We start from the raw sequence: 22,229 nt of genomic DNA, 5'->3' as shown, positions 1-22,229 counted from the left end.
ATAGTCAACTTATTAGGTTTTTGGTTGGTTCCTGGAGTGTTTTGTTAGTTTGTAAGACAAAGGGTAATGGTTGTTTCTCATAGCCTTCTCACGTGAAATTAAAGGTATGGGCTTGGATTTTTGGTGCTCCCAAGCAGCCCAAAGCCTTCACAACTTTAATTACGTGTAGGCCCAGTGAACTTTGTAACCGTCCACACCACAACCTACTCGGCAAGCCGATTATATGGCTTAGGCCTACTTAAGCATGTTGCGTGCTTGGCGTGGTATGAATTAAAGTTTTAATATAATAGTACTACAACATAGCTTAATCAATATGCGTGATTCCTATGATCTTAGCATGATTTTTTGAATGTCCAAACTATAAATTATTTGTGTTTGTTGGCATGGTATGATTGTAAATTTGCACGCTCTTCGTTTTGCACTTTACGCGTGAACTTAAGCTTGGTTTGCAACAAACACACAACGATTGGGCTTCAAAATAGAATTGGGCTCCTTGGTGAAATTCTTTTTTTAGCCCGAACACAAGTGATTCACTATTGAGGGTCAGTCGTGCCAGTATTTGATGGAGAAGGGGATAACATTTCATCGAATCTAACAGTGAATTGGCTGATTTTAAATAGTTCAAAAAGTTACTAAAAAATAGTTATGAGGTCAATTATAATTGTAATAATAGTTGAAGGAGACAAACGATAGTTTACTCTTATTCTTTTAAAAGTAATCTTTAAATGACCACAATATTAAATATATAATTACGACATCGAAATACCTCAATCATAACTACTAGACAAGAATTGCACTCAAATAATAGGTATCGTGCATCTCCATAAAAATAGATTTTGAACAAATAAAAATAGATTTAGACATTGATAAATTTCAAATGGCGTGCTACTCTATTTCTCCTTCCTAAAACAAAATAAAAAAGAAAAAGAACTAAATAAAAAAATTAAAAATAAATAAAAAAATAAAAGGCAAGGCAAGGGAGACAATAATTAGTCTTGGTTTTTTGTTTATAATTCCTCACCAAATCCCACCATTAAGCACATACGACGCCTGCTAATAGTGATTGTGCAGTTGTTCATGTGACCAGTGCTTGCTGTACCAAACTACTACGTCTCTTTTCTGTCTCCCTATCTCTCTGCATTTCCATGTAATTTGGGTCAAGTAGAATTCCAACAGAATCCCTCTCTCTTGCCATACCATCATCAATCTGTGCTCTTTTGGGTTTTGCTCATAAAATCCATGAGAGTAAGCAATGCAGGGGAAAGTGGGGCAATCATTTCCTACCCGTTTTCCCAGTTTTGACGAGTTTGGATTTTGAGTTTTTTTTGTGGTGAAAAAAGATAGCACAGATTGGGAAAGTTGGTGTTTTGACTCTTTGTTTTGTGTTTGTAGGCCCAAAATATTTCAGTTTTGGGGGTGATTAAAAAACCCAGATCATTAATTGTTGGGTTTTATTAACCTATTAATTTTTTGTTGGTGTTAAAAGTTTCACGGTGTTGCTGCTGCTGCTGCTGCTGCTCCTGCCCCCACCTCTTATTGCTGGTTTTCTATAACAGATAGCTTGTAGCTCTTTTTACAGTAGAATAAAAAAGAACTAAGATATTGTTTGCTTCTCTTTTTCTTTTCTTTTGTGTTTTTTGTGTAATTTCATGAAAGTGAGTGATGTGATTCTGTTCAAAAAGGGAAACTCATTCACTACAGGTCCAAGTGATGGCCTTTACTTTCTATTAACTAGGTTTCAGTTATTTTATTTATTTTTAGTATTTTTGATAATAATAAGCATTACCTGCTCCTCTTTCCTCTATGGACTACCATTTTAGAACCAAATTTTCTCTGAAATTTCCAATCTTGGAGGCTGTTTCTGCTTCAGTAAGATCATGCTGCTGCCTCTGAGAGTCAAACCCCATCTGGGTTTTTGGTGTTTGAGAAATAGCAGCATGTATTTGAGCTAAAAACAGCAGGTCTTCTGAGTTTTCTGGGAAGTATTTTGACAAAAGAGTAGAAACCAAGATTTGGGTTCTGCTGCTTGGAAGTGAGTAAATCAAAGGAAGATTTTATCTGTATCTGGTGGTGATTGAGTGGCTTTTGTTTCAATTTCCAAAGGCAAAGACTCAAAGTTTAAAGCTTTGGATATGGCGGTGCCAGAGAACCTGAGAAAACAGCTTGCGCTTGCTGTGAGAAGCATCCAGTGGAGCTATGGAATCTTCTGGTCCATTTCAGCCAGGCAACCAGGGTACTGATTTTTCACCTTATTTTTCAACTTTGGTTAGTTGAACTAATACTATGTATGTATTTTGGCCTCCAGAAGGAAAAAAAAAGTCCTAATTTTTGTACAAAATTTCCCAGAAAATCTTTGTTGTTTGTTGTTGTTGGGTGTGTTTGTGTTTTGAATTTCTAATTTTCTGCAACTTTTCCCCCCATCTTTTTGTTCTCTTGGTTTTGTTCTTCTGCATTATCAGCAGGATTTGAAACTTCATTAAATAATTAGACTAAACCCTTCAGATTAAGGCTAATCCTTTCACTCTCTGATATATAAATCTCTTAAAATATTATGGCATTGTCCTTATCTTATCTGCATTACGAATTGCAATGTTTAACTTTGTAGGGTGTTAGAGTGGGGTGATGGGTACTACAATGGAGATATAAAGACCAGAAAAACAGTTCAAGCCATAGAACTCAATGCTGACCAAATGGGTTTGCAAAGGAGCGAGCAACTGAGAGAACTTTATGAGTCCCTATCAGCGGGCGAAGCAAGTCCTCAGGCTAGAAGGCCTTCAGCATCATTATCACCGGAAGATCTCGCTGATACTGAGTGGTATTACCTAGTTTGTATGTCGTTCGTCTTCAACATTGGCCAAGGGTAACTTTATTCTTCACAATTCTTCTGTACTCAAATAGAATCTTAGGCCAATTCTGATATTATATTCATTGATCAACCATAGCGTCAATTGCAAACTTTAGAAGTTGAAGCTTGAAAAGAGATTATGATTTGGCTAGACAATAAGCACTGTATTTTGTAAAAGACAGAATATATTTTGTTCTACATTCATGTCTTCATAGTTCTTATGACTTACAATGCTCTTCCCTAAACTTTTTCAGGTTGCCGGGAAGAACATTAGCAAATGGTAAACCTACCTGGCTATGCAATGCTCACTATGCGGATAGTAAATTTTTTTCTCGTTCACTACTAGCAAAGGTAGCTTGCTGTTTCTTCATTTATATAAGTATCATGATTGGTTTCTGGTTCAAGTTACTTAACTAGTTTGCTCAGAATGAAGTACTAAAACATCTGTTTTCTGTTTGGTTTTCTTTCGATGCCTGGATTTGTACCTGTCACCCTCAGAGCGCATCCATTCAGGTACGGATACAAGCATAAGATAAATTTTCTGGTATATGTCGCCACAGTTTCAGACAGAGCAGACTTCTGAATTGTCAAAAAATGTTTTCTGCAGATTATACAATTAAATTGGGCAGAATGAATGCACAAAGATGATTTCTTAATCTAAGCATGTTTTTCTTATTTGCTTTCCAGACTGTTGTATGCTTTCCTTTTTTGGGAGGAGTGATCGAGATCGGTGTGACTGAGCTGGTAGGTATTATTGCTTTAGAATCCTGCCTCAGGTATATTCAATTAGAATTACATATTGTTTCCGAATTCTGATCCACTGCATATTTTTACTTTCTTTTTGTAGGTTCTGGAGGACCCTAGTCTCATTCAGCATGTTAAAACATCTTTCTTGGAGGCTCCGTATCCAATATTAGCTTCCAAGAGAACCAATCCTAGTGCAGGAAGCACAAGAAACGACAATGATCTTGCCTGCGCCATGCTTGATGATGATGTGGTTGACACCAAATTCATTCCTGTTGTAGGATACCCAGAAATGGATGTGACTTCACCCTGATGACAGTTCAAATTGTTTGGGTCGTCCGAATCAACCAGTTGATGATTCATTCATCATTGAAGGGATGAACAGGGGAGCTTCTCAAGTGCAAAGCTGGCAGTTTATGGACGACGAGAAAAGTAATTTTGTGCATCATTCCATGGATTCCAGTGATTGTATATCTCAGACTTTGGTGTACCCAGAAAAGGTTCTCTTCGGTCCTAAGACTGAAAAGGTAAATGATCACTGTCCGCATGAACTTAAAGAGTGCAATAACACGAAAATGACCTCTTCAGATCCTCAAGGCAATGACTTGCAGTATCAAAGTGTTCTTTCTGCCCTTTTAAAGAGCTCACACCAATTGGTTTTAGGGCCACACTTCCAGAATTCTCATCAGGAATCCAGCTTTGCCAGTTGGAAAAGAGGGTGGTTTGTAAAATGTCGGACACAAAGAGGAGGAACACCGCAAAAACTATTGAAGAAGATTTTGTTTGAAGTTCCTCAGATGCATGTTGATTGTGTGCTGGTGTCCCCAGGAGATAAAAGCAATGCAAATGGAGTTTGGAGACCAGAGGCTGATGAAATTGGTACGAACCATGCATTATCTGAGAGGAAGCGAAGGGAAAAACTGAACGAAAGATTTTGCATTTTGAAATCAATGGTTCCCTCAGTTAGCAAGGTAGGTAAAACTCGATTAAGATTTTGTTTACTGACATCAAATGCGAAGTAATTTGTTTTTTGACTTTGTTTACACAGGAGGACAAAGTATCCATATTAGATGATGCAATAGAGTATTTGAAAGATCTTCAGAAAAGGGTTGAAGAGTTGGAATCGATACGGGAACCAACAGATTCAGAAGCAAAAATAAAGAGGAAACTCCAAGATACAGTTGAAAGAACATCTGACAACCGTTGCAACACCAAAATTAGCAACGGGAAGAAGCCCATAGTTTATAAGAGGAAGGCCAGTGACATGGATGAAACAGAACCAGAAATCAGTCACATTGTATCGAAGAACGGTTCAAGTGACAATATAACAGTGAATATGACCAACAAGGATGTTCTAATAGAGATGAAGTTTCCTTGGAGGGAAGGAGTGTTGCTAGAGATCATGGATACCACAAGCCGGCTTCGTTTAGATACTCACTCGGTTCAATCATCCACCGCAGATGGGATTCTTTCCCTGACCATTAAATCCAGGGTATGAAATTTTAGTTACATGAAGAATATGGTCTATCTTACATTTTTCAGTGGTTTAAGGGAACGATTCACCATCATGTGATGCACTTGGGTTCTTGGAGGCCTGCAAATAACTAACCATCGTTTTCTTCTTAATTTGCAGTTCAGGGGGACGAGTATTGCATCAACGGGGACAATCAAGCAAGCACTTCACAGAATTGCCAGAAGTTGATGTATCTCGCGTTCGTAGTGATCTCTTGAATTCTGTCATTGTACAATTGCATAACGTTGAAAGGATCTGTAGATTGACGGTGTAAGAACCATGAGCCTCTTTGAGGATTTTTTTTTCCTGCAGGTAGTAGTAGTCGTCGTCATAGTCTAGTGAAGGAATTAAGGACTTGTGTTAAATGCATAATTTTCTTCAAGAATTTATTTATATGTGATTCTGTACCTAAGAAACCTGACCTGTAGCTTGGAGTTTTAAGGCAGCATTTCATTCAGCAGTGTGATCAACTCAAGGAGGCTTAGAAATCAGTTTGTTATAGAACCAGATAGTTTTAGACAGAAAGAAGCATTATTATTGTTATCAAGTTTGCTTCAATAGTACGTAGCATTGAGTGGTACAAAAAATGAACGATTGAGATTGAAAATCGAAGATTTAAGTTCTAACAGCTAAAACGTGTGTAGTACTCAAGCGTTGAACCCATACCAGTTGTTATTGCTTGCACAGAGAACGGATAACATTGCACATAAGAATGACATTGAAATTTTTAGATGTCGATTGTTCGCCATTCGAGTACGAAGATTAGACAAGGTTCGTATAACATACATGTTTGTATAAATTTTAAGAATTAACGATGTAGACAGTGTTTTCTTACGACATAAGTTGTATGTTTGAGGTGATTATAAATACAATTGGCCATGTGCAAAATAATTATAGAACTTGTAAGAAATTACGACAAAGAATGCTTGCAGCAGTAGACAGAAAAGAAAAGGTAAGGTGTAATGTTTGCAGTGGTCCATTATTATTTGACAACACTCATACCAACAAGGCCCCATTAAAACGTCTGTATCATAATTTGACTTTGCAACCAGCCCGTTTTGGCCTCGCCTAAGTACTAGACGGCTAACCACCATCCCAATTAGTCTTTAGGCACCAGCTCGTTGCCCAACTAATGCCTAAGATCTTTTAGAACCTTGCTTCCAGCCATGGCCTGATCAAATTGAGCATGCTGCTGCTTTCTCCAAACTCCCTCATCCCCTCCCGTCCCTCTTTCGGCCATGGCCTGATTGTAGTGGGCGTCAACGTCAATGGCTTTCCGAACGTCACTATTATTGATGTTTCCTGTAATTCCTGAGTTCATTCCAAATTTGACAACCCAGAGAAGACAATTTATTTCACTAACAAGGTCCTTTATTTATTTATTTATTTATTTATTTTCACATGATAGATTTGTTAGATTAGAGATTGACGAAGTTCGAATCCACGCCATAGTGCAAGGGCAACACTCTTCTCCATCACTGTGGTAAATAGCCACTTGCTAAGTTCCGTTATTTTAGATCCCTACACTTTTTCCTTGCTTTCTCATTATTATTATACAATATATATATATATATATATATATATATATATATATATATATATATATATAACTCAAGATTTGGCACAAACTTATTATTAGATCAACTCACTTTTAATGGTTGAGATATTATCCGACATATCAATTAATTTTATCAAACAAATGCATATTAGAAATAAAAATCGAACTTCGAATTATAATTTCTCAATTATTTATATTAATTATGTTTAAGGGAACTGTAATTAGGACTCCAAAAATCTTATTCTACACTCTCGTAAGTATTTTTTTCTTCTAGTTTTAGAAAATTTGAAGTGCTAAATGGGATTTTAAGAGTGTCAATAACAATTTACATGTTTAATTCTCTCTTTTTTCCCTTTAATGGTCTGCTCGATCTCATTCTTTTTCTTTTTTGTTTGGAATTCTCTCTTTGTTTTTTTTTGTCTCCTCGTCATCTCCGAGTCTCTTGCATTCTTATGACTCGTGTTGAAATTCTTCAAGGACTTGTTACTATTTGATTGTACTAGTCCACCTAATTTTGTTGTTAAGAATTACCAGATGTGGTCGTCGTAGAGTTGCAGCCTAGTAATCATTTTCAATTTTTGGAAACAAACCCAAACCCAAAAACCCTTTACTTGGTGGCGGCGGCGGCGGCGGTAAGAAAATTTCTTCTTTTCTCGCGGTGGTGTGCAGCCATACATGATTTCCCATTCAATATAGGCGTGTAACAAGTTTCCTTCTCATCAAGGGTTACTTGGTAGCGGCGACGGCGGCAGCGGCGGTAAGAAATTTTCTTCTTTTCTCACAGTGGTGTTCAGCCATACATGATTTCCCTATTCAATGTAGGATAGCTAATCTAATGGTCTAATATTTGTGTCAAATCTTGTGTAAAAAATATGATGCCACATATTTATCCCCTTATGTATTTATGTATATTACACATTTTAAAGGTATCGGGAGCATAGGTCTATGCTGACACCATAAGCCTATCATAAGAGAAAAACATAACTTATGTTGAATCAACTGATGAGACAACTACTTTTATACTTGAGCTGTCACATTAGTCTTGATGAGAATCGTAGAAAGATTTATGTAAACATTTGGCGGGTATTCATGCACCTTAGGGTCATGTCAATTTGTAAAGAAGAATTGATAAAAAGGGTTAAAATGCATAATTGAAGAGATGATAGATTTCACACTTAGGACCTCAATGTCTAATCATTCTACATAGGATATCTTTTTAATCCTAGATAAGTACTCCAATCAAATTTCCAAATCCTCAAGAGTTTGAAGGTGCTAAGGTCAGTGCACTCATGATTAATCTATGGATTGGATTCATATTTCCCAAAGGTCCCCCCCCAAATTGTCAAAAAATAATAAATAGAGACAAGAAGTGAAAGCAACAAAGTTTACCAAGCAACACAAAAGTTGAATTTTAACCCTACTGTAGTTATCTCTTCGTACAAGCCCCATCCCATCATTGTCGAGTGAATTTTAGATTGGTTTTTTAGCTTAAATGATCACTGATAATTTCATAACACATAATTTTGATCATTAAGATTTAAAATTAAAATCAATAGAAGTGGTCCTTAAGATTGTCTACCATTCACTATTTTGGTCATTCCATTAAAAAACACCATTAACTGGTCCCTGAGCTTTTTAACGGAATGACCAAAATGATCGATGATGGATAATCTCAGGGATCAAAATTATGTGTTATGCAAATCTCAGGGACCAAAATTATATGTTATGCAAATCTCAGAGACCAAAGTTATGTGTTATACCCTCAACTTAATAGAGTTTTTTAACGGAAAAACCAAAATAATGGATGATGGACAATCTTGGGAACCACATCTATTGATTTTAAACCTCATGGACCAAAGTTATGTGTTATGCAAATCTCATGGACCATTTTGACTAAAAAAGCCTTTTAGATTCATTGAACTCCAACAGGATCCTCTCCGAATTCTCTTTGTGAGGATTCTGGAGATCCGTGAATTATATTCGTTCATCGTTTATCGTGTGACTAGTTTTGTTAGGTACTGTTTGTTTTAATTTTAATAAAAAGAATTAAAATGATTTCTGGCCGCACGATGTACGATGAATGGACACAATTCACTGATCCCCAGGATCCAGATTCCATTGAACTTGAGTCTATCGTTACCTAATTTTGAGTTGGGAAATTCTTTCTTCTGGACGCTCGGATAAAATAGTTGTTTAGTGAAATTATATTAGACTAAAAAGGTTGGATGAAGAGTAACAACATGAAACGAATTCATTATCACTTGACGTCCCATCAATATCATGTGTCAAATATTAAAACTATGATAAATAGACCAGAGAGATATTTTCTGGATGCCCGGATAAAATAGTTGTTTGGTGACATTAAATTAGACTAAAAAAGATTAGATGAAGAGTACAGATATGAATCGACTTCACTGTCACTTGATGTTCCATCATATCATGTGTCAAATATTAAAACTACGAGGAATAGACCAGAGTGAGATGTTTTCATGTCTTTGAGCAGATGGGTGAGAATGAGATTCCCCCTTCCCACCCCCAAAATTTCTCCCAAACTTCCCACCCCATAATTTCTCCTAAAAATGGACATGAATTTGTCATTTGCTTTTACATTCCTATCCAGAAAGAATGAATTAAGTTCGTATAGGCATTTTAGATGCTGCTATTGAAATAGCCCTTTTAGCTATATTTTTTGCTACTCTGCTCATTTCATAAAGTATTCTACCGGGTTCAACGACAGCTACCCAATATTCGAGAGATCCTTTCCCCAAACCCATGTGTTTTTATAGGTCTTATTGTAACAAGTTTGTCTGAAAATATGTCTTTGGCTAGAGTTATTTACGCTAATCACCTCTTGAGGTTTTTCATATTTTAACAAAAACCCCTTCAAGTTCCAAAAATTAACTATCATCCTTTTAAGGTTTTAAATTGTTTCACATAATCCCTTCTGTTAATTTCCCGACAGAAAATTACTTGACCCATTGAACAAGATTCCTATGGCCATCCCTAAAAACAAACATAGAATACAACTTACAATCATGATGTTCGCATAATGTTCATGGAATTACCATTCAAAACCCCATCCAAAAAAATCATAGCTTTGTGAAGACTAGTTAACTTTGCCACAAGTGCAAGTCCTGAAGCATCGAACGGACGAGGCATCATTCCCACTCAATTGTTGATGGGGGCTTTGACGTAATGTCTTGAACCACTCTGTTTACACCTCGAACACTATTGCAAATCTTTCGGGACACATCATCAAGGAACTTATGTTCAAAATAGTACCTGAAATTTTCAAATTCGTGTTCATACATCAGGGAACTTATGACCATCGACAAGTGCTGTTAGCACACCTAATGACTTAGAGAATATACACAACAAACGTAAAGGTAGGAAATGATAAATAACATGATATGTGGCACAATTGAGGGCATACCAGTCAGCTGTCATCCCATCTTGACTTGTTACAGCTCTGAGGGCAACAACGTGAGAATGTGTTCTTTGATCGCCCTGAACCCCAACGGATCTTACAGGCAAAAAGACCGCAAATGCTTGCCAGATTGTATCGTACAACCCAGCATCTTTGATTGATTGTATGAATATCTCATCAACCTGAAAAGAAGTAAACAAAGAAAAATGTGACCAACAAATATTAGAAAACCAAAGTAGTCAAGCATTTAACTCCATGACAAGCAAATATACCAGGCGGAGGATATCCAATGCATTGCCTTGTGTTACATCACCCAAGACTCGTACTGCAAGGCCAGGGCCAGGAAATGGATGGCGCTTGAGAAATCCCTGAGGAACATCTAAGATCCTCCCTAATTCGCGAACCTTTATATGTCAGGGAAAGAAAGACGACAAAATCAATAATTGTGCACCAAAGGAAGATTAATGCATGGCATATGCTAAATAGTAGGAGGGTGGAAGCTACCTCATCCTTGAATAGAAGTTTAAGAGGCTCAATGAGCTTCAGTTTCATGTCTTTGGGAAGCCCTCCAACATTGTGATGGCTCTTGATGGTGTGAGAGTGAGTCCTTCCACTTCCAGGTGGCGGGCAAGATTCAATCACATCTGGATACAGGGTCCCTTGGACCAAGTAAGTAGGTTTCCTCCCTAATTTTTGCTCCAAATCATGTGCAAAAGCATCAAAAATGCAAATGAACTCCCTTCCAATTATTTTCCTTTTTGTCTCAGGATCAACAACACCTTTAAGCTTACTAAGAAATTGTTCTGTGGCATCCACACAAGTAACAGGCAAATGAAGATCTTTTTCAAAGGTTTCCATCACACGTTCTCTCTCCTTAAATCTACACAAAGAACAAAGTTTAATAAGGGAAGCACATAATATACAATTTATAGTCTACAGCAAATGCAAAGTGTTAACCTGTCCATGTGGTTAAACTGCTTCTGCTCTCACCTCAATAAACCATTGTCAACGAAGATACAATGAAGCCTATCGCCAATTGCCTTATGAACAAGAGTTGCGGCAACTGTGGAATCGACACCTCCTGATAATGCACATATGACATGATCTTCAGCCCCAACCGTGCTTTTAATCACTTTTATTTCTTCATCCAGTACATTTTCCATACTCCATCCTGCACTGACTTTACAAATATCAAATAAAAAGTATCGAAGCGTCTCCATCCCTTCTGGCGAATGAGTCACCTACACAGGATTTCAAATCTCATTTAATGAAGCAATTTTAAATGCCAATAACATTTTGAAATTTCAACCGATAATACTCAACATTTCAAATGCTAGTACAAACAAGAAGGACAATAGGCATCCTAGAGCAATTCCTCTAACATTTTACATCACTTTTTTTTACCACAAGACGACTAAGTTCCAAACAAAAACCAAGACTCCTAAAATACAAATATTCTCTAGAAATTTAAATGAGTTGCACACAATTATTATTATAAATAAAAACAATGAAACATTACAGCAGAGTCAGAACACGTGAAAAAATATAGCATTAACAGTTAATGATGAAAGTTATTTTTATGCTACACCAAGATAAACATAGCCGTTCGACAATCATTAAACATCAACACCCAATTTGATAACATCCTTCAAACCAATAACACTCCGAAGAAACCCAGCTGATCCACAGAATTTAAATAATTTAAGAACACTTAACTTAATGTACCAAAACTGAAAAAGTTGTTTTCTTCACTTCATACCAAATGATGACTTCCACTGAAAGGATGCAATCAAATAATAACATAACCATGCCAACAGCAAACACCAAACTTCCTAAAACTGATAATCCTCGGAAAAACATAAACTGATCGACATAAATTTTCATAATTTACATAATCTAAGAACACTAAATTTAATGTACCAACAACTGAAGAAGTTTAATTTCTTAATACCAAATGATGACTAACACCAAAATGATTCAATCAAATAATAACATAACCATGCCAGCATCAACAACCAAATTTCCCAAAGCAAACTATCCAAAAACCAACTAAACCAAAAATTCAAACCAAACCCAATTACCTCCGGGTGGTACTGCAACCCATAGAACCTCCTGGCCGGACTCTCAATTGCAGCCACCGATCCCTGCTGGCTTCGCGCCACGACCTCAAACCCTTCCGGCAGTTTCACCACCTCATCACCGTGGCTCATCCAAACCAACTGCTTATCCTCAACCTTCTTGGACCCGAAAATCCCGGTGTTTCTCTCCACCTCAACCTCCATCCTTCCATACTCCTGCTTCTCCCCAACCTTAACCACTCCACCGAGCCTCTGCACAATCAACTGAAGCCCGTAGCAGACGCCGAGCACGAACACGCCGTTGGCCTGGGCCCACTCGGTGAATCCGGCCGGGAAGCTGGGGGAGTCCGGGGTGTGGACGGAGTGGGGCCCGCCGGAGAGAATTACGACGCGGGGGTTGAGGTCGGTGATGGATTTGAGAGGGCTTGTGCCGGAGACGCAGAGGGAGAAAACGGAGAGGGATCGAATCCGGCGGGTGATGAGGTGGGTGTATTGGGAGCCATAGTCGAGAATCAGGACCAGCTCCGTTTTCACGGCGTTTGGGTCCATAGACTTGGTAGCGGTGGGCGAGAGGTGGCTAGGGTTTATGCGGAGGTGTGGGTTTTTGAGGTTTGAGTGTGAGTGGCTGTGCGTTAGGTTGGAGGGTAGGGTACTAGGGTTTAAGGAAATCGACCAAAAAATGGGAAATTTGGGTTTTTGGAATGTTTGGCGGGAATGGGCCTTGGTTGGTTACTTATCCTGTTTTTCTTTTCTTTTTTCTCCATTTATTTTGGGTAATAATAACCAGTGACCGCGCTTTTTTTTTCTTTTTCTTTCATATCTAGGATGTTAACGGTTCAGTTTGGAAACGTAAATACTATATTTATCATTAAAATCATAAAAAATAATTATATTCATAACCGCAAATTAGCCATTGAAGATTATCGATAATCATATCCACCGGGTAACAGATTATCTATCAGTTAACGATTATATCCATCTTCATCAATAGTTCTAAAACACATTAGGCGCTAGTTGAGCGATAGGTTGGGGCCTAGCGCCTAGGTGGATTTAAATAAATCTTTTATATTTCATGTAAATACGTGTTTGTTATACTTAAAATATATATAAGTTCATCATAAACTACAAAATAGAATGACATATATATTATGAAGTATTGGAACACAATGAAAACATAGAGAAGTAATCAACAAGTCTTTTACAATTTATTGAAAAAAAATAAAATTCAAAATGAAAGTTATCTATTTTCTGTCTAAGTGAGTTGCAACCTATGCGGGTGCTTAGGAGGGTCTGAGCAGGCTAGGCAGGTGCCTAGGCGGTCTAAGAGAGAGCCTTAGCAGGTTTAGGCACCCCTTCTTAATTTTCAAACGCCTAGGCATTAATCGGGGCGGTGACTAGCCACCTAGTGCCTAGATGAGAATTTTTAGAATAGTACTAAAAATATATTCGTTCAATATGTGTATTATAATATAATAGATACTAACGTCGTCATTATAATATAATAGATATATTGGTGATGTAGGCTGATCTTTGATCCCTCCCATAAGCCATTGAATTCTCATTGGTTTTGATTCAAAACTTTTGAACCTTTTCACAAAATGCAACTTTTGTAATTTTTAAGGTAATGGGTTTGGTGAATATATATATAATATGTATTATTTGAGTATGGGTTTGGTGAATATATATATATATATATATAATATGTATTATTCGAAATTCCCCCCTAGATACTAATGTCGTCATTATAATATAATAGATATATTGGTGATGTAGGCTGATCTTTGATCCCTCCCATAAGTCATTGAATTCTCATTGGTTTTGATTCAAAACTTTTGAACTTTTTCACAAAATGCAACTTTTGTAATTTTCAAGGTAATGGATTTGGTGAATATATATATATATATATATATATAATATGTATTATTTGAGTATGGGTCTGGTGAATATATATACATATACATATATATATATATATATATAAAATATGTATTATTCGAAATTCCTCCCCCCCACCCCCCGCGGGCCCGGCGTCCCCCACACACACACTCTATGCTATATATTATATATAATATGTATTGTTCGGGTCGATTTTGGATATAGATACGGATTAGACCCCTTATAACCATATCCACAATCATAACCGAATAATACTTTCTGTTTTTTCCCATATTCGAAATATAACCGAATTTTCATCCCAAATTCGTTCCATTCGGGTAGTTATCCACGGTTATATCCACAACTATAACCTAATAATACTTTCTGTTTTTCCCCATATTCGAAATATAACCGAATTTTCATCCCAAATTTGTTCCATTTGGGTAGTTATCCACAATTTTTGGGTTTAATGGTTTGAATTGTCATCCCTATTCATATCTCTACACTCTTCCATTTAACCATATTTGTTTTTTCTATTTTAATTTACTTAATTTGTTAAAAAAATGCGTAGGAGGAAAAAAAAAAGGTGTGATTATAATTTTCATCTTTTTTGGGTCACATGATGGTATTTTTACTATTCTGATTTAAGGAAACAGATTCAAACTTAGATGCCGAAGACCGAATACACTACATATTCAACCCAATATGCATCTTGTTTGTCTTTCATGCTGCTCTTTTTTCAAGATCTTTCCCTTAATTTAGTACTGCTGAAAGGAAAAGGGTGAAGTTGGTGTATCGCACTAACACTTTAACATTATATTTATTGTAGCTTAGCATCTAATACTTGGTGAATGTTTATTGAGAACAAACTATAAGATGATAGAGAGTCCCACTTATTAGAAAGTCTCTTTAGCATTTCTCATGTTTTTGACATAAATTCAAGATTGAATCAGGTTTGTAATAGATACTAGTTAGTGCAACATAGGCATTGCTTTTGTCTTTATAAAAAAAAAAAAAGCAACCTTCAAAACAATCCACTACATGCAAGAATATCGTCATTACTCGCTATTTACTTTCTCGTTTGGGGATAATAGTTGGGCACTCATAAGTGAGTACTTACTTTAATTTTGTCCAATAATATTTTAACACATGTTTTATTGTTTAAAAATTAATAGATATGTTTTTAATTTTTCTTGGGCTTTAAAAAAACAAGGAACATGTGATATTTTTTAATTGGGTCAAATCGCCACTCAGTACTACGGTTTAGTAATATTCTTTTTACTTTTAGGTTCAAATCTCGTGGATGGCAAATTCGATTTCAAATTAAGTTGCCCATTGTGTGACTTAGCCAAACTCTCTCCCCTAAGTGTAAAATATATCGTTGTACTAAAAAAAAAAAAAGTTGGGCCAAATCAGAAAGTGAGTACATAGAATACTCACTAGTGAGTATCTAAGTATTATTCCTAGTTTTGGGGGCATTGTGTCTCCTTTATTTTTTTTATTTTTTTATTTGTGTTGCAGTTGATGTTTTATTTATGTTTCGTGTATCAATGAATGCAACGCACCTGGATTTCAAAGATTGCACGCAGTAAAAAACGATGTAATACTGCCCATTACTGTTTCAGTAGACGAGGTAAGCTCCTACTCCTTTAGCTTTCGAGAGCGTTTACAAGCATTTTCACATTTGGACAGAACCACTGAGCAGCACCTACCACCGATAATATGGAGCTTTGATCACATTCAATTGACTGGTCGTACAATGACCCTTTGTGAATTCTAAGTCATTTTGTTGTTACGAATGTTTTTACTTATGGTGCAATCCAAATTAAAAGTTTAAAGATTGGAGATGAATTTAAAGTGGATGGACATCGATTGAAGACTTACTATGAGCATTTTGAGGAGCATGTCGTAGATGATGTACCCCTCCATGCCATAGGTCCTAGTGTGGATTAGTTGGACGTACTGTCTGGCTGGAAGACGTTAAAGTAAGCACTTCTTGGAAGGCAACCCATGTGGATCAAAGATGGAGATGATCGAATTCACAACTTCTACAACTAGATTTACTTTCTTTTACGCTTCTCTTTATTTTTATTTTTATTTTTTTACTTTGCCATACTTGGCTTATGTTGTGAGTCATGTTTGCTAGTTTGTCTTTTATTGTTTGAGTTTTATTTTTGAAACTTTGAGGACAATGTTTGGTTTAATTGTTGGGGGAAGAAGTAAACATATTGCTTTGCATGAATTTTCTTTGAATCATTACTAATGTTGTTTTTCACTGTTGAGTAAAAAAAATAAAAAATAAAAAAAGGGAAATTTTTGAATTATGAAGTGTCAATTTTCTTATTTTATTAGTGAATATAGCTTTAGGAATTGATCTTGACGTGAGCAGCCTTGAAGTAGCCCATCTTACCAGAAGACCTGCCCTGATAATACTAGGGGGGTGGATATTCGTCACCTCCATGACTAGAGAGAGATGCATCTTGAAAAATTAATGCATGGAAAGCACGAAGAAAATATTTAGAAGACGGTTTGAGGGAGAAATTGAAAGAAAAATATACATACAAAGAATAGGGGGCACCATGCTGCAGCCCAACACCCTACAGCCTAGGTGGTAGTGCCCCATAGTGTTAGGACCTGTCCTTGATTTTACAATATTTGAATACTATAAGTGTAAAATGATCAAAATGTCATAGAGGCGATAAAGTTGACTTCCGTTGACCATCGTATAGAGAGACGTATGACCCATTCTTTTAGCGTATTTGTGTAGTACTCGTCACTATACGAACACGTAGGCGCAAGTAGAATTGATTTCGGAATTACGATGAAGATTTTACGAAATTACGTAACTCGAGGGCATTTTAGTAAATTCAATATCCTAAATATTTTTCCCCTTATTATTTTATTAATTTTTTAGGCCCGTGGGTCCCACACCCCACTTCTCATTTCCCCTTCTTTCGCATGTCGGTTTTTTCCACACTCACCCTACACGCAAGGCCAAGAGACACACTATCATCACGTGAGCCAAGGGGACCCACTCATCATGTGACAGTACAGGTCCACTCTGTGGCTCTAATACCAAGATAAAAAGTGTATCAGGGTTTAACTTTTGTTTGTTATTCTTCTCCCTCTTGGAGGAAACATTTATACACTTTAGCCGCATCTCTTGCGGTACAAGAATCATAGAAGATACCTAGACTAACTAGGAAGTACAATCAAATCTCCAATTAATAATTACATTCCTATTTGAATATGGACCCACGTCAACAACATGCCCACATTCTCCGGAAAAGGATCCTTGCTAGATCATTTTCATGAGAATCCTGTGATCGTGGCCGTTCATCGTACATTGTGCGGTCATAAATCATTTGAAATTTAAAATTTAAAATTAAATATAAATAGTACTTAACGAAAATTGACCGCACGATGTATGATGAACGACAATGATCATGGAATCCCAGGATCCCCAAGAAAAGGATCTGGCAAGGATCCTTTTCCGCATTCTCCATCCAAATAAGGATAAAAAGTCCTTTTAGCAACCTCATCAGCTAAGAAACTAAACCATGGGGCATTAAAATCTAAAAGCCTTAAAAAATAAATTTCATCATCCAACCGATAATTTTTGAAGTCTTTTTTGTTGTAGTTTTATTAGATTAGGAATGTGATTGTGTAAATCCTAGTAGATCTAGGAATATCTCTTTATATTCCTATTAGGAGTTGATTACCTATTAAGAGTTGTAATCCTAAAGGGTAAGGATTTTACCTATCCTCCTACTATAAATAAAGGCACAATGGGGTGAAATAGAACACACCTCACAATTACACATCTCTCTCTTTCTCTCTACTATTGCCGCACCCTCTCTCTATGGCCTCCATAATTGTTCAGTAAATTATGCCTACAACATGTTATCAACACGCTCTTGACGCTGCGCTAAAGAGAGTTTGATCTTTAATTAGCGGAGTATTACGTTTTAATCATTCTTTTTATGATTAATTTATTATTTTATTGAATTAATCTACATGTTATTGATTCAATTTAATTTTTCTTTGTTGAATGTGATACAACACATTGGAAATGCAATTCCGGCTTTCAGGGAAAGATCTTCTACAAATTCAAAGGCTCAGTTGTTTTCTGCCAATCGAGTTCTTTTAAAATAAATTAAGATATTTGAAACAACCATGAAGTATGACAACATTCCCCATGATGCATGAACACCCGATATTTATATTTTCCTTCCAATTATATATATTGTATATTTGTTCATATATTTTGTCAATATATATACTTGTTCATGCATTACGCAATTATGCTATGTGGAATTTGTGAGTCAAAGCATCGAAATTAATTTAGAAGCAATTAAGCTTTTCACCTTAAATATTCGGAAAAAAAAAAAGGGAAATTGGGATTTTTGCGGCACCACTGCCCTGGCTTGAGCCTAGCCGTGGGGAGGACCCTCTCAAGACAACGTCATTCGACATCTTGGACCTTTGCCAAAGCCTTTGGAGTTCGCTGCATACTGTGAACACTAGGCCATAAGCCTAGTTTGGTTTCGTACCACGGGCTTGCAGCCTAGACCCGAGCCAGCGCAAGCTGGGCTGGCACCTTGTCTCGGCCCATGCCAGCAGTTGTGCTGTCAGGCTTAGCTTTTGCCATGGCACGTGTTCCAATCAGCCAGCCCACGAGGCTAGACTTAATCCCTATGGCCCAAAACCCAAACCCAGCTCTAGCTGGGGTTTCCCCGCACCACTTGCAACCAGTCTTTGGGCTAGGCTTGCTCTTGTGTATTGGTCTCGGCCCAAACATGCCAGCAGCTTGCTGCTGGGCTTTTTGTCTCTTGGCCCGTGGCCTGCAGCCATATGTGGGCTGCTTTTGTAGCCAACTCGAGGCCCAAAAAAGCCTTTAGGGCTCTGCTCTACTCACGGCACCCAAGCCCAATATTATTGGGCTAAGGTTTTTCGAATCCAATGCTATATTTTTGGCATTTTAAATCATTTTAACCCGAATGTTATTATTATTTTTTGCTTCCATGATCGACCCTGTTTGGTCCTGATTTATTGAATTAATTAAAGTGACCAGCAATTCATTAATCTGACAATTAATCCAAAATTATTGGCCTGAAACTCACTTTTTGGCAATTAACGATTCAATAAATTATTTCGTTTCCTTGAACCGTTGACTCTCTTTTGTAGTCCCAAAGCACTCACACTTGAGTTCTTGAAGCAACCCAAATCTACTACACTTAGTTGTATATTGTATTCTGTGTTCTTGCAGGAACCTCTTTTTTATGAACTAAACGTTCATAAACTAAATTGAACTTGTAGTTTCAAATTTAGTGCCTTTGAAACATGAAGTTTTCATAAAACAATACACCTATGAAAACCCGACGTTTTTCATGAAAACCATGTCTTAGAACTCGAATGTTCTAACTTTGATGCTTATGGATGATTCATTCCCATAACACCAATCCCAATCTTGTTCCCTCCAATTCAGTGGATTGTCGAACCGTCACAAGTTCGATTTTCCTTATTTGGATGTTTCTAATAGAAACGACTTTATGTGGGGTACAAGACGTGAATCTCCACTTAACTACCAAGTAGCTTAGAAACCATTGAATCCAACAATGGCAATGAAAAGCTGAATAAGCCTCTGCCATACTCTTCATTCGAAGAATTATGCTTAAAGCATTACAAAAGGAAGTACCTCCCGAACAAGGATTCCATGGCTCTTTGGCTTGCTCTTACAGACTATCTGATCATGCAAGATATTGCCTGAAACACACCATGATTATGTCCATGAATGAGTATGATTTTGAAGTTTATAAATCCAATAGAATTTTGACCGGAGAATACTTTTTCTCGTCCTTCCTTGTTTTTAACTCGTTTTTGAAGCAGTAGTGTAGAAAGTGGAAGTTTACCAAATTCTCAGGTCTGATTACTACCACAAACGTGAGAGAAAGGTATAGGCCCAACTTCGGCTAGAGTCTAGCAAATCGTATAGATTCAGTTCAGCTAGAGTCTACCAAACGGTATAGACCTAGTTTGGCTGGAGTCTATCGAATGGCTTAACCCAGTTCGGTCAAAGCCTACCGAATGGTGGTGCTTTGCTTTGGCAAGAATGCACCGAAAGGCATGCTCTGCTTCGGCAAAAGTGCATCGAACGGTATTACTGACACACCCCGACCCAGAAAGTCCACTTGGACCTTGAATCGAGCTATGCTGGCCGACACTTGAAAGGTGGCGAAGCCATAAAATGTGATAGAGTGTAGAAAAATGTGAATAAATTTGAACCTAAAAATTTTAAATACCAGAGTGCGTTGTGAGCGGGAGCGAACCCATTTCACACACGACGTCAAAGCATAAGTAAGGTACAGAAATGTGGGTAAGAATCATACCCTCAAAAATATCCATCGATACTAAGATTCGCCACAGATCCTTGTCGATACAAATTCAGCAGCTAAAACCTGAAAGGCACCAAACAGAGAGTGTGAGTGAGCAATAAAATCAAGCTTCCCAAAGTTATTACCTCTCTAAAAGTAATGCCTTTCAATGTAAAACCCGTATCATTTTCCATAAGACAATACAACATATATACATATATCCAAACCATACACAAAAATGGCCAAAACCACGGTTTGCCATGTCCATTAACTCCACCATGCGTTAATAAGTAGGCCAAATGAACTTAATCAATACAAAATGATATATTAGTTGGAGTTATCTAATATGACTTGTACGATTGCACCCATATCTCATCACATATCTCATCAATCATGGCTAACATATAAGTCGGAGTCACCTCTTGTGACCTGTACGACTTATCCATATCTCATCAATCATGGCTAGCATATAAGTCGGAGTCACCTCTTGTGACCTGTACGACGTATCCATATCTCATCAATCATGGCTAGCATATAAGTCGGAGTCACCTCTTGTGACCTGTATGACTTATCCATATCTCATCACATATCTCATCAATCATGCTAGCCAATAGGTCAATAAGTATACCTGTACATAAGTCGAAACCATCTAAAGTGGTTTGTACGACAAGACTGGGTGTAAATAAATACGCTCAAGTGCTACGATCACGTGAAGACTATGCGAATAATCGTGGGTCACCTACGAGTCGGAACCACCTAAAGTGGTCTGTACAACAGGACTGTGCACCTACCTTGGATCCAAGGTGAGCGTGAGGTGCGGGAGGTGAATATCACGTGAAGGACTGTGCCCTGGCCACGGGCGGGAGCACTAAAACCAGGGTGCAAGTTTATGAGCTATAATATATCTCAACACAATCATACTCACTACCATCACTATCATCAACATGTACTCACCTGAAGCTTACATGGGCATCCGCGGCATCATTTAGCACTTCAAAGCATTCACAATAGTTAGATTCAAGTAATATATATATGAATATGCCATGATGCAATCTAAACCCAAACAGTTCATGATATTCCCAGAATATAAAATACGGCGTAACATGTACAATCAATAGCACCCTACTCCCAAACTATTTACTTTTGAGAGTAATCATCAATGATAAGCCCAATTAGACACTAGTTAAATTAACTATCATTACTTACCTTTCCTTACTTCAATTTCTTGATTCTTCACGCATTGATTTATGATCAACATTTAATCACCAAATCATAAAGCTAAAACTCACACTTCCCACCAATGTCCCTCACATTGCTTAATTTACTAAACAAGGCTATTGTCTCAATTATTTAATCTCATTTATTATATGGCTGCATCTAACGTTTTGTTAGGCTGCCTACGTACCCTAAACAGGAATCAAGCCATTTGTAGTTCGCAATGATTAATTGTAGGTAACAAGCATAGATCACTTTAGAAGTGTTTGTGGAACTATCAATTATATGCCTATGAAAGAAAAAGACCCACTCACCTGGAGTCCACGCTATGATTATCTTGCACGCACATTGAGACATTACGATCTATCGTCGCCTGTGACCAATTATCAAATCACGTCTCAAAGTTCTTACCAATAGAATACATAATTTACATAAAACATATCCTCAAGGACCTTCAAGAATAATTTGAGACCCATTGACCAAAAGTCAACCGTCGATCTTTGATCGACTATAGGATCTACAACCCTGTATAACTCGATTCGGAAGATCCGCAAATCAGATTTCCAATCCGTAACTTCCAAAGATTCACATTATGCTTCT

General features: G+C 37.2%; 2 protein-coding genes across 2 annotated transcripts; one reads left to right on the top strand and one right to left on the bottom strand.

Annotated features, from left to right (window-relative positions):
* Positions 1-786: 786 nt before the first annotated feature.
* On the top strand, positions 787-5,497 carry LOC103954833 (transcription factor EGL1). Its single transcript, XM_009366663.3, is given in 9 exon segments — positions 787-2,233; positions 2,606-2,860; positions 3,100-3,196; positions 3,344-3,358; positions 3,533-3,589; positions 3,693-3,890; positions 3,892-4,560; positions 4,638-5,081; positions 5,223-5,497. Coding segments are annotated over 9 exon segments (1,905 nt in total). The 5' UTR covers positions 787-2,132; the 3' UTR covers positions 5,292-5,497.
* A 4,051-nt stretch (positions 5,498-9,548) lies between these two features.
* On the bottom strand, positions 9,549-12,881 carry LOC103954826 (GMP synthase [glutamine-hydrolyzing]-like). Its single transcript, XM_009366656.3, has 6 exons — positions 12,169-12,881; positions 11,078-11,328; positions 10,592-10,967; positions 10,360-10,491; positions 10,094-10,269; positions 9,549-9,942 (listed from the first exon to the last, which is right to left on the bottom strand). The coding sequence occupies exons 1-6, from the start codon at positions 12,712-12,714 to the stop codon at positions 9,819-9,821; spliced, it is 1,605 nt and encodes a 534-aa protein (XP_009364931.2). The 5' UTR covers positions 12,715-12,881; the 3' UTR covers positions 9,549-9,818.
* Between the last annotated feature and the right edge of the window lie 9,348 nt (positions 12,882-22,229).

This window comes from the organism of the source record quoted next, unplaced genomic scaffold (assembly GCF_019419815.1).
Source record: "Pyrus x bretschneideri cultivar Hongxiangsu unplaced genomic scaffold, Pyrus_bretschneideri_v1 Contig30, whole genome shotgun sequence".
NCBI lineage: Eukaryota > Viridiplantae > Streptophyta > Magnoliopsida > Rosales > Rosaceae > Pyrus > Pyrus x bretschneideri.
The sequence above is the reverse complement of the archived record's forward strand: the minus strand, read 5'-3'. Positions and strand labels throughout refer to the sequence as shown.